At 45.4% G+C, this 12,784-nt stretch overlaps 1 protein-coding gene across 4 annotated transcripts in view; it reads left to right on the forward strand.

Annotated features, from left to right (window-relative positions):
* Positions 1–12,784, forward strand: part of LOC141093111 (long-chain fatty acid transport protein 2-like) — a 243,014-nt gene that overhangs the window by 205,372 nt on the left and 24,858 nt on the right. For all 4 annotated transcript variants that reach the window (XM_073579587.1, XM_073579590.1, XM_073579588.1 and 1 more), the window contains one exon: positions 4,890–5,020. In XM_073579587.1, coding sequence (XP_073435688.1) covers positions 4,890–5,020 — 131 coding nt within the window. The remainder of the gene's footprint in view (positions 1–4,889; positions 5,021–12,784) is intronic.

A 12,784-nucleotide genomic window follows, 5' to 3' on the forward strand; every position in this document is an offset into this window, starting at 1 on the left:
CCGCCGGAGCGCCACAGTAATGTACTTAATTAAATTGCACTACCAGGTAGCGCCGATCGGAGCCGGGGACCCGGGCCCCAAAGCAACCGCTTCAGCTGCTACCACAGTAGTTACGCCAGTGAGAAGACAGGTTATTGAATAATACACTTCACAGACCTTGACACTAACTGGGACATATCCTGTAATTACTCCATTGTTGCTCAAAACCATGCAAATGATGCATTATGCCTGGTTGGGTAGTTTCCAGAAGAAGTGCATAGGCTTGTGCAGATTAATCAATGGCACTCCTGTCTCTTTCTCTTGAGGAGGCTGCTTCCAAGTAAAATGAGGCTTGTACATGTTCCTGACATGTGTTTCAGGCCTGACAGACTGACCACAATGCAGGCCCTCACTTGCATACACTGTATTCAGAATTTAATTCTAATGCTTTTGGTGTCTGAATCCAGTTTAATGATATTGATCATACAGCTCCTCCAACTCCTGTATTATATTCACCATAGAGCGGCTTCACCCGCTATGATAGTGGTTCCATTGAGATCCGGTGGCAAAATTGAACTGTAGACCTTACAAAATACAGGTTTCACAGCACCTGATGGCCCTCTGAAAATTAAAAGCAATGGCCGCATAATGATATGGCGGTGGTAGCGGACAAAACCCAAAATTCAAATGGGCATGTTTTATATGGCATTGTAAAGGGATGGGGAATATGTATTCCACTATCTGGCTAACTATTTGGCATGAGGGAGGGACCTCCCCAAAGTAGGAGTGAGCGTGGGAGCAGGTTGCGAGATGCAGTGACGAACAGGAGGCAGAGCAAGGATTAACAGCTTTATTAACAGGAAAGTAATGGGTTAAGCAGGGGTATGGCAAGTGATATTAGCACAGAATGGGTGTGGGGTGAAGTAATAATCGTAATAAGTAAAGCCACTGTTCATGAAAGAGTTAACTTATCAGTCTGGCAGCTTCCTGACTGCAGAGTCTTAGGTTCCAACGGTGGCGCCTACGCAATTGGGGCATGATGATTCCGGTGTCATCCTGAAGAAGTTGAGGGTCTGGTTCCTGGCGGTGGCGATGAGTCCTTGTTGACTTGTTTGGGGTCCGGGGTTCAAGGTTCGTTGTGCGGAGTGCAGCGCAGTCTGTAACACTGCCAGGGCGTGACTCAGCTCAACAGTTGTGTGCAGTTGAGGAAGGGCACAGTTCCAGCTTGGTCACCCAGTCTGTCTTAGGTGGCACGCGTGTGGTAACAACTGACCCAGAGCGCTTGGCACTTTCGGTTGCGGGAACCACAGCAGATCTCTGTCCACAGTCACTGTACTTGGACGCAGGGAATCTATAGCGCGGGCCTGCGCTGTAACGGTTGCGTGCTCTATCTTCCCGCCAAGTCTCCTCTCCCTTTCCCATGCACAGGCCCTTTTATGTTAGTCACGCCCCTGCTGTCAAGTGCAAAGGTCGGTCCTTGTTGGAAAGCTTTCCCCTGGACAACAAAGGTGACAGCCCTGTCAGTTCCGGAACCAGCGCAAGAGAAGTACCCCCAGTCCGGTCCATCTTCTTACAAGCGCTCTCCCAAATGTATGATACAGGGCCAACTGAGGGCCCTTACCAAACTCAGGTTTCACGGCACCTGCTGGCACTCTTCTAATTGTCAGCGAGGGCCACATAATAACAAGGCGGTGGACATGGTGGTGGTGGCTGGCGATGCACAAAATTCAAATGGGCATGTTTAAAACGGCATTGTAAAGGGATGGGGAATATGTATTCCACTATCTTGCTAACTATTTGCCATGAGGGAGGATCCTCCCAAATGTAGGAGTGAGAGCCCTCTCAAATTATAAAGTAAAAAATAAAGCCAAAACACTCCATATGAACATATGCTAAATGGGAGGTATAATATTTGTTATTTCTTTTCTATTTTGTGTTATATATGTAATTATGAAGAAAATAATGTTTCTTACCATTTTTCCCTTTAAAAAAAAATTTGGTTTGGTTTGCAAGGTCTTTTTACAAATCTGTAAAACCAGCGCAATAGTCTGACAAGATTATTCCCAGATAGCATATGTGAGTCAGAAAGGCATGCAGGCATCTTCTCCATTTAGTTTTAGCTCTTTTGCATCCATTTCAGCTTTTTTTTCTCAGGCCCCAAGACCTGTTTGTTGGGTTCAGCAGAAAAATATTCGGCTTTCCTATTGACTTACATTGGATTCGCTATTCGGTACGAATACAAGGATATAAGAAATTATTTGTGCCGTTTTTCCCGAATCCGAATATTTCACTATTTGATCATCACTATTCAATGGCTGATAGCTATAGGATCGGTTAAATGGAAATGATTTAGACGCTTTTCAAGTGTTTTTAAACTTTTGTGTTTTTGCTCTCTAAATAAAAATGATTAACATTTGGTGATCCCTTTTGGTTTATGTGCATATACTTTTTTCTCTCTATATGCAATAGGGTTGGCTATATGCCCATGCTAATGCCCATACACAAAATGGAGCATTAAGCACTGATTTAGGGGCATTACGTACAATTTCTAGTGACACTGCTGTTGATTAGTGCGCATGTGTCCGACACAATACATATCGGAGCATCAGTTCCGGAGCCCGGAAGTGACGTGCGCAGGTCATTGACGTTATCGGGGATTTCCCAGTGACCCGCACTGCTATAATGGCGCCTGGAAGTGATACAACTTCTGGCGCTCGTCCTCCGTCAAGTGCACCACACCTAATCAATAGTACTTACACCTGGTAGAGGTATATTTAAGGGGCATGGGGACACCTTATTCACTACGGCCCATTGAGGAAGCCAAAGAGAAATGCGCATTGAGGCTGTGGGCGTGGTCTCACAAATCAGAATATGTGTAAGAGCTCCTTACTGATGGGTGTATTTAGCCAATAGTAATACCGGCAGTGGGATTTATGGTTTAACTACTTACAGTAAGACCTTATCCCCTTGTGTAATGGTTTAGTAAACCGATTTTTACTATTATGCTGACACTTTATATAGAATTTTAATTTAGTTTACACTTTCCCTCTTTTTGGTACCCGCTGTCTGATTTGAATTACGTTTTTCCTTGATGCATTTTTTTTTTATTTTAATTGCTGCCTTGCATGTCTAATCATGAATAAAATATTTTTATATTTCATCTTGGACTATATGCTCCAATTCTTGTGCATGTATCCTATATAGGACTGTCCAGATACTTGTTGTTTTCGTTGGCCCTGTTATGGAGGCATAGGACAATTCTTTATTCCAATTGATTGGGTTGTTATTATGTCTGTTTTGATGATATTATATAATGCACAACATTAATAGTATCTTTCAAGATGTATAAGCTGCCCATGCCATAGGCAGCATGTAACCCCATACCAAGATGCAGGTTCTTGAACTGTGGGCTGGATGGTTGCTCTCCTCTTTGAGCACACAGGTCACAGCATCTATTTTTTCCATTATGAATTTCACACTTTTATTCATCTCCCCACAAATCAATTTTCCATTTTACCTCAGTCATTTTAGTATATGGCAGCATTTCTGGATTGGGTTGATAGGTCTTCTTTATTGCATGATAGAGCGTGAACTTGCACTTGTGGATAGCACAGTGAACTGTGTTCACAGATCAATGATCTCTCAAAGTATTCCTGAGCTCACACAATGACTTTGTGCTAGCTGTTTTTAATGTGGTATCGCGTGAGCGTCATAGATTATGAGCATACAGTATTGACCGTTGACTTTGTCCCTTGTGCTCATGGATTTTTTCAGAATCTCTGAGTCTTTTGTTGACATTATGTACTGTAGAAGGTGGTATATTCAAAGTCTTTGCAATTTTGTTTGTGAAACTGTTCCATGCTTATAAGACTCAGTTCATCACAGATTGGTGAACCTCTGACCATCTTTACTTCTAAGAGGCTCTGCCTCTCTAACATGCTCTTTTTTATACAGTAATGCTTTTTAGACTACATTCATGTGACACATCCTAATGATGTCCATTTTTTCTCAGATATTGAAACTGAGCCATAGATTTTAATTGAACCATACACACATTTTAAAAATTAATCTGCATCTCCGGTCCAGGAAACTCAGAGCTCTATTTTCTTTGCAGATTAAACTTTCAGCCATTCAAGTATATGGGGATAAATGAGATACTTGTAAAACTAGGAAGACATACTTTGTACTTCAGAGTTCTTTCTTAGATTCATCTGTTTTTAACTGATCCATTGAGTTAATGGATAATAAAGCTCAGTCTACTTGTTTCAGTGAAAAAAGGGCTGAGAAAAGCTGATGCATCTAGGATAACACATGAAAAAAATATTTGTCTGTTTTTCTGGTATGGTAAGACTCACACTGGTGTGTGAATCTAGTTTTAGTCGAAAATTGACCCTACACCTCTATTTCATTAATATCCTTTACTTTTCCTGGCTTTTATTAACCCTGTCCCAACTTTTTTGAGATGTGTTGCTGCCAAGAATTTCTAAACAAGTTAATTTTTTTAAATAAAATGGAAAATGTGTAATTTTTACCTTCTGAAATGTCTTTTACATTCTGTTATGATAAAATATGGCTATACAAGATTTCAAAATCTTTGCATTCTTGGTTTTTTTTACAATTTACACAGGGTCCCAACTTTTTTGGGAATTCGAGTTGTAGGACAACTCTGTTATAATGCAAGATGTGTTTTCCATATCTACATTTTCCTTCCAAGCTGTTTTTAGGTAATAAATCTTGTGATTTATAGTTATCAGCACAGGCGGCACCAGCTTTATACATTTAACTGGTCATTGTTTTTAATAGACTACTTAGAAATGATGATGACTCATTCCTCCACATTGTTCACATCCTTACAAGACTCAGAGGCAGTATGGAAATAAATGTTTATGCTAACATTATTCCTGTTCTAGATCATGAAGGTAGAATTGGGATGGTTTCCATTAAGCTTAAAGAAGGAAAAATGTTTGATGGGGATGCAATGTTTTCACAAGTTACTGAATATTTACCCAATTATGCAAGACCTCGGTTTGTAAGAATACAGGTAAGACCGTCTTAAAAGTGAATCACTTCTTTAGGCTAGCTGTTTTGACGATGCTGTGACAGCAACAAATTGCAACATGTTGCGCTCCACGCATCCGCATAAAATACATCCGCACATACCTATCTTTAACATTGGGTACGCAGGCCGCATGTGTGGCGCCCCTGAGGCTCAGTCGCCACAGAGGTACTGCATCTTCTCCTAAGGTGTGGTGCCCCACCGTCCTGGTAAGTTGGGGGCTCCTTTCCACACTCCAACACCTGCACCCACACACAGGATAGTTCAGCAAAGGACCAGATTGCAGCTCCATGCTTAGAGGGTAGCAGAGCACCTTTCGTGGGTCCTTGCTTCATAACACGAGATGTGCTGGGAGGTGGGTGGAGTTTAGATCCATATAAAAGGTTGGGAAGGTTTTGAATTACAGGTCAGTCCCATTGGGGGCCATCTGACAGATGGATAGTCAGTCAGGAGAGTCTGAGGACGGGTCCGAGGAGAAGGAGAGAGACGTATAACTGTAACCTAAGCATCCATACGAAGGAGAGACAAGTACGGAACGAAGGAGTAAAGAGAACAGAGAGGAGGAGTGGGTTGGATAGGAACCCTGCCTATAGGTTCTCAGCGCAAGGCCGGGGCCCGGTCCCCGAGGTTGTATGGACACTTATGGTTCTGCAGCAGACACCGGTGGAGTAGTTGGCTGTAAATGCACTACTCCCATCCAAGACTTGGGACACAACAGCAACACGGATATAGAGCCAGGATCATCCCCGAGCAGGCTACAGCTGTCTGTCAAACAAGTAGAGTTCTAGGAACAGCTAGACAGGAGGTATTCCAGGGTAACTAAGTACTGGAGTGCTTCACACCACAAGGCACATTGGAGGAGTCGTTCAGGAAAGGTATATGTTGGCGGAGTGTTGGAGAGGAGAGCCCTGACTTGCCCGGGAGGTTGATTGAGTCTTTACCCCGGAGGACACGGCACAGAGGCAGGCACCAGTGTGTACCACGAACTGTGAGTAAAGCTTTGAAACTGCAAGCTCTGGTGTCCTCCATTCCTTCGTCGCTAACACCTTCAGCACTGCTACATCTGGGTACCAGCATGCACACCATCCTGCACTTCTCCAGATCCATTGCACCTACACTGCCCTGGGACTACAGCTCCACCTGTGGGGAGCTACACCATCTTTGCTGCATCACACCATCGGTCCCAGCGGATCTGCAAGCAGCGTTGGCCTGACACCTTACTTGCCAAACACCACAGGTGGCATCACGAACTATTATCCCATTAACACCACAAAAACCACCATTGATATTGGGCACCCAGGGCCACGGACCGGGTCACCGCCACCGCTGTGACACATCCTCCTGACACCGGCCCGGGACCGAGTACCCCACAGCCCTGGGAGGGCGACCCACATGCAGAAGTAGGTGGAGCTGACCGGAGGAGGTGTGGCAGTGGGCTGAGCTTCACGGAGAAACAATGCAGCTCTGCCGAACGTAAATGTGAAGCCGGCCTTAAAGAAGAATTGTCAGCTCTTTTCATTTATTTATTTTAGTAATTATTTGCAAGAGCATTTCAAAACTCTACATTGTGTTGTTCCTCTGTTATTTCTCCTCTAAATGTATAAGTAAATTGACAGCAAATTACCATTCGAATTGTCAAAAGGATCTAACAAACCGATGAGTCTGGCAATTTCTAATCTGTGCCAACAGTATCAGACAATGTAGAGACACTCTATTTACTGTATATTGGTAATGACCAGTTAATGACTAAGCTCAAGAACATTTACAGAAACATACTACCACTTTACAAAGAGTTAGTGCGACCTCACCTGAAATATTCAGTTCAGTTGTAGGCATCAGGTCCCACACAGGATGCACTGGAGCTAGAAAAAGTACTATTAAAAGCCACAAAACTGGTAAGAGACATGGAGGAGCTTCTCAGCTCATGATGTGGGGTGCATCTAAAAGTCAATTTTTCTCCTTTCACTCAATAATGCACTCAGTTCTAGTTCTGCAAAGTGATCATAAATCACACCCCAACACTGTTGACATACCCTGAATATATAACACGCTGCCACCACTCATCAAACACACGGCGTGATGAGTCCCCAAATTATAAATTACTGTCCACCAATCAAAAGGCCACATACTCTCAGAAAGACTATATATTCTTAAGAGTGTACAAGGACCAAATTAATTTAAGTTTTAAGCTTTAATAAAAAAATACAGTGCTTACATGAAAAGGTATAAAAAGAAAAAAAAAGTGATATACAGATAAGCAAAACAGTTACTATATAAAATAAAAATGAAGAAATAACAGAAATACCTAATAATTTCCATCTAAAGTAATTCTTCTGTTTCCTTGAGGGTAGGAGAAATGGTTTATGGATCACATTCAGCTTAGACTGACCCCACATACGAACACCTTTCCATTCTGTAACTGTAACCGATCTTTTAAATGTGTGGCCCTGGGGTCATGTTGTAGGGAAGGTGACCGGACGGACGGACATGTTAGAATAGAGAAAGATAGGTTTGCACAGTTTAGATAGGTGTCAGTTACTACAGTGGGGAAACAGCTGAGAAAGTGTAGTGGACGTGCAGTACCTTGGGTTGACCATTAGAGGGCAGGGAGGAGTGTGAGCAAAGGACTTGACATCAGCTTAGGGCTTAGGAAACCGTTGGTCATGGGGGCGGAGTTACAGGAACCAGGAATGGTATAAATACTGAGGGAGGGTTTCAGAAGGTTCCAGTCCCCAGGGGGAGCGCAAGTGACAGGAGGACTATGACAGTCTGTGCACTCTGAGGAAAACCAAACCAGGGGGACTGAGGAGAGAGAACGTTAGGGGGGTGGTCCTGACAGGAAAGTACCGCAGAATAGACGAGGCACTGAGGTAAAGCGTACCATACTGAGAGAGACTACTGTTCAGTAAAAGTACTGTTGGTTTACGGGCCTAAGGCGGCCACAGTGACGGATCTGACAGGAGCGCCGAAGAGTGAAGAGGGGGAGGTGTATACATACACGTCCCCAGTGTAAAGTACAGTGTGCGGGAAGTGGCTCTGGAAACAGAGGGCCGATAAGTAAAGTAAAGTCAAGTAAAGTGAAGTGAAGTAAAGTGAAGTGCATTGAAATGCGGTGTACTGCGGAGGCCGTCAGGTGGACGGCGAAAAGAATAAAACTTGGACCTGTTGTACCCGATATTTGCCTCCATCCTGTCTCTGTTACATCTCTGCGCGGTAAGAGAGGGACGACCCCCCAGCTCGGCCCACCGACCCTACATTTGGCGTTGTCAGCAGGATCGCCGCCGCTAATACGTCATCTTCTGCGGCAGGCCTGCCCTGAGGAATGGAGAAAGACTTGGACTATACTGCTTGGATTACAAATACCTGTGGAATACAAATTACCCACCTGTGGATTACAAATTGGGAATGCTGTGGCGGATCCACGTTGCTGACAGAGGATCCAGGGCGGTACTAGGAGCTGTGCAGGATGGCGGTGTTACTTCGACGCAGAAAAGAGATCCAGGTGTTTGCTGTTGTTCCCAATGGACTGGGGCCCCCTCCTACGTACCCCTGGGGCCAGCGATATGTACCTAGAGACTGGCGCTTCCATGTACTGGACCCTGACAGGTGGGTGGAGAGGCCTGCCGACGCCCCACCCCGCAGAGGGAGTGACACTGAAGAAAAGCTTGGGTGCGACTGCTTGGCGCCATTCGATTGCTGCCCACCGGTCGGTATGAGGCGTTGCGGGTGTCAGGGCATCGGCCGCCTGGAGTGGCAATGGCGGCGGGAGACTGAGTTGCACCAGAAGATGTCATCCTCTGGTCCATGGGCGGGAAGCGGAGTTTATGCGGAGCCTGTGCGGAGTCAGAAGGAGCGGCCGCCATTGATACCGGTGGAGAACTTCCCCGCGGAGTCCCTGAGCCTGGAGGCTAGGCCCGCTGGCCAACGAGTTGAGTGGAGACTGCGGGAGGGGCTGCGTGGTGACGTGACGGAGGCTGCGGCACCGGGGAATGTGAGAGTTCCCCTGGCCCTGCCGGCGGCTTCACAAGCGGCCCCTACCATTCTGCCGCGGCATGCGGCCTCCAGCGTACCGGAAAGTCTGACCGCGGAGGGCCCTATGGTGTATGGGGAGTTGAGCAAGGCCTGTTATGATTGAGTCACCGTAGGAGGCAAAAACAGAAATGCTAGCTAAGTCCAGAAAACCAGAGAGGTTGGCAGCTATCGGATCGCAGACCCCTGAACCTATCAACACAACTAGCAGTAGCCGTGGGGGGTTCCTACGATGCCCTAGACCCCTCGATCACAGCCGGAGAACTAAATAGCCCAAAGACAGAAAGGGAAATCTAAACTGCCCCAGAGCAGACCCCAAAGCAAAAGGCAGCCCCCCACATATAATGACGAGGAAGCAAGGAGAAAGAACACAACACAGACAGAAAGATAGACTGAGCAAAGACGGGGCCCAAGCTAACTAGATAGGAAAGGACAGGAAGGCTGCTGTCTGCAATCCGTGAAAAACCCTATGAAAATAAGAGCCAACAGACTGACAGTGAAAAAGGCCCTGAAGACGCTAGGCTTCAAAAAGACTGTCAGTACTCAGGAATATTCTGAAGACAGAGCAACCGGCAAAAGGAGAATCAGCTCACCCCAGCAGGGAATGGCAGAATCCAGAAAAGCAAGGCAAACAAAAACAAAACACAAATGCTAAAAGACAAAGCAGAAAACTTAGCTTTAGAGGAGCAGGAATCAGACTGGTTTCCTAGAAGTCCACAGAGAAATCACCCGCAGGGCAGAAGGGTGTCGGCAGCCTTATATCCAGTCCGTGACTCCACTCAGCCAGTCATCCTCATTAGGCTCAGGTGCCTGATAATCAGGCTCATTACCTTCCTTTACCAGAATAGGGAGTTCACCAGACCTCAGTGACGAAGGGGAAAATGAACTCACAACAGTACCTCCCCCTTGAGGAGGGGTCACCGAACCCTCAACCACGCCACCAGGGCGATCAGGGTGAGCCCGACGAAAGGCACGCACCAATCTTTTGGCATGAATATCAGAGGCAGAGACCCAGGAATTATCCTCCTGACCATAACCCTTCCACTTAACCAAATACTGGAGTCTCCATCTAGCCAGACGGGAATCCAGTATTTTCTCTACCTCATATTCCATGTTACCTTCAACCAATACAGGGTCCGGAGGTGCCACCCCAGGAACAACTGGCTCAACAAACCTCTTCAACAAGGACTTATGGAACACATTATGGATTTTAAATGTGACAGGGAGAGCCAAACGAAAAGAGACCGGATTAATAATCTCCAAAATCTTGTAAGGTCCAATAAATCTAGGCTTAAACTTAGGAGAAGCCACCTTCATAGCAATATTTTTTGATGATAACCACACCATATCACCAATCTTAAACTGGGGACCAATGGTCCTATGTCGATTGGAAAACCGCTGGGCCTTTTCCTGGGAGAGAGATAACTTATCCACCACTTGGTCCCAGATTTGGTGCATTCTCTCCACCACAGTGTCAACACCTGGGCAGGCAGAAGGCTCCACCTGCCCTGAAGAAAATCGAGGATGAAACCCAAAGTTACAAAAAAAAGGTGACATCAAAGTGGCAGAACTAGCTCTATTATTTAAAGCAAATTCGGCCAAGGGCAAAAATGAAACCCAATCATCCTGATCAGCGGAAATAAAACATCTCAAATACGACTCCAAGGTCTGGTTTGTTCTCTCTGTCTGCCCATTGGTCTGAGGGTGAAAAGCAGAGGAGAAGGACAACTGAATTCCCAGCTTGGAACAGAAAGTCCTCCAAAATCTAGACACAAACTGAACTCCTCTGTCAGATACAATGTTCTCAGGAATCCCGTGCAAGCGAACCACCTGTTGCAAAAACAGGGGCACCAACTCAGAGGAAGACGGCAACTTAGGGAGTGGTACAAGATGAACCATCTTAGAGAACCTATCACAAATCACCCAAATAACAGTCATTCTTTGAGAGACCGGCATATCAGAGATGAAATCCATTGAAATATGGGTCCATGGCCTCCTGGGGACCGGCAAAGGCATCAACAACCCACTAGAGCGAGAACAAGATTTAGACCGGGAGAAAGTCCCACTGGACTGCACAAAATTCCTGACATAATGAGACAAGGTGGGCCACCAAAAAGAGCGACTCACCAGATCTCTAGTACCAAAAATACCTGGATGACCAGCCAATGCAGAGCAATGAACTTCAGACATCACTCTCTTCTTCCACTGGTCAGGAACATACAACTTTCCACTGGGACAACGCTCAGGTTTGTCCTCCTGAAACTCTTGCAGAGCAAGTCTCAAATCAGGCGAGATGGCAGAAAGAACTACCCCTTCGCCTAAGATGGTAGCAGGCTTGGTCACCACAGGAGAATCAGCAAAGAAGCTCCTAGAGAGGGCGTCTGCCTTGACATTCTTAGTTCCAGGAAGAAAAGAGACCACAAAATCAAAACGTGTAAAAAACAAGGCCCACCTAGCCTGTCTAGGGTTCAAGCGTTTAGCCGACTCTAGGTAAATCAAATTCTTGTGGTCAGTGAGGACCACAACTTGATGTTTAGCTCCCTCCAACCAATGTCTCCACTCCTCAAATGCCTATTTCATGGCCAACAGTTCCCGATTCCCCACATCATAGTTACGTTCAGATGGAGAGAACTTTCGGGAAAAGAAAGCACAGGGATTCATTTTAGATGTTACAGGATCCTTTTGGGACAAAACAGCTCCTGCACCAATCTCAGAAGCATCCACCTCTACCTGGAACGGGAGTGAGACATCAGGTTGCCGCAAAACCGGGGCGGAGGTAAATCTTCACTTCAGCTCCTGAAAGGAAGCAACAGCCTCCGGAGACCAATTCAACACATCAGCACCCTTCTTAGTCAGATCAGTCAATGGCTTGGCAATACTAGAAAATTTTGCTATAAATTTCCGATAAAAATTAGCAAAACCCAAAAACTTCTGGAGGGCCTTCAAAGAAGTGGGCTGAACCCAATCATAAATGGCCTGTACTTTGGCCGGGTCCATTTCAATAGTTAATGGAGACAAAATAAATCCCAAAAATGAAATCCTCTGTACTCCAAAAAGGCATTTCGATCCTTTGACATACAGGGAATTCTCCCTCAAGATCCGGAACACAGTCCGAATATGTTCCACATGAGAATCCCAATCCTTGGAGAAGATCAAAATATCATCCAGATAGATAATCAAAAATTTATCGACAAAGTCTTGGAAAATATCGTTCATGAAGCATTGGAAGACAGAAGGGGCATTAGTGAGCCCAAAAGGCATCACCAGGTACTCAAAATGTCCCTCCGGTGTATTAAACGCCGTCTTCCATTCATCCCCCTGCTTAATGCGGATAAGATTATACGCCCCCCTGAGGTCAAGCTTGGTAAACCAGCAAGCACCTCTAACTCTAGAGAATAGATCCGAAATCAGGGGTAACGGATACTGATATTTAATAGTAATTTTGTTGAGGGCACGATAATCAATACAAGGCCTTAAAGAACCATCCTTTTTGGCCACAAAAAAAAAACCGGCACCTAAGGGTGAAGAGGATGGTCTAATATGACCCTTCTCCAACGCCTCCTTAATATAGGACCGCATAGCCTCGTGCTCGGGTACAGATAAATTGAAGAGCCGACCCTTGGGAAATTTACACCCCGGGCTCAGTTCAATTGCACAGTCATAACTCCTATGAGGAGGCAAGGACGCAGACTCATTCTCACTAAATACATCATAAAAGTC

Source organism: Dendrobates tinctorius, unplaced genomic scaffold (genome assembly GCF_039654945.1).
Source record: "Dendrobates tinctorius isolate UK_male_01 unplaced genomic scaffold, ASM3965494v1 ptg000062l, whole genome shotgun sequence".
Taxonomy (NCBI): domain Eukaryota; kingdom Metazoa; phylum Chordata; class Amphibia; order Anura; family Dendrobatidae; genus Dendrobates; species Dendrobates tinctorius.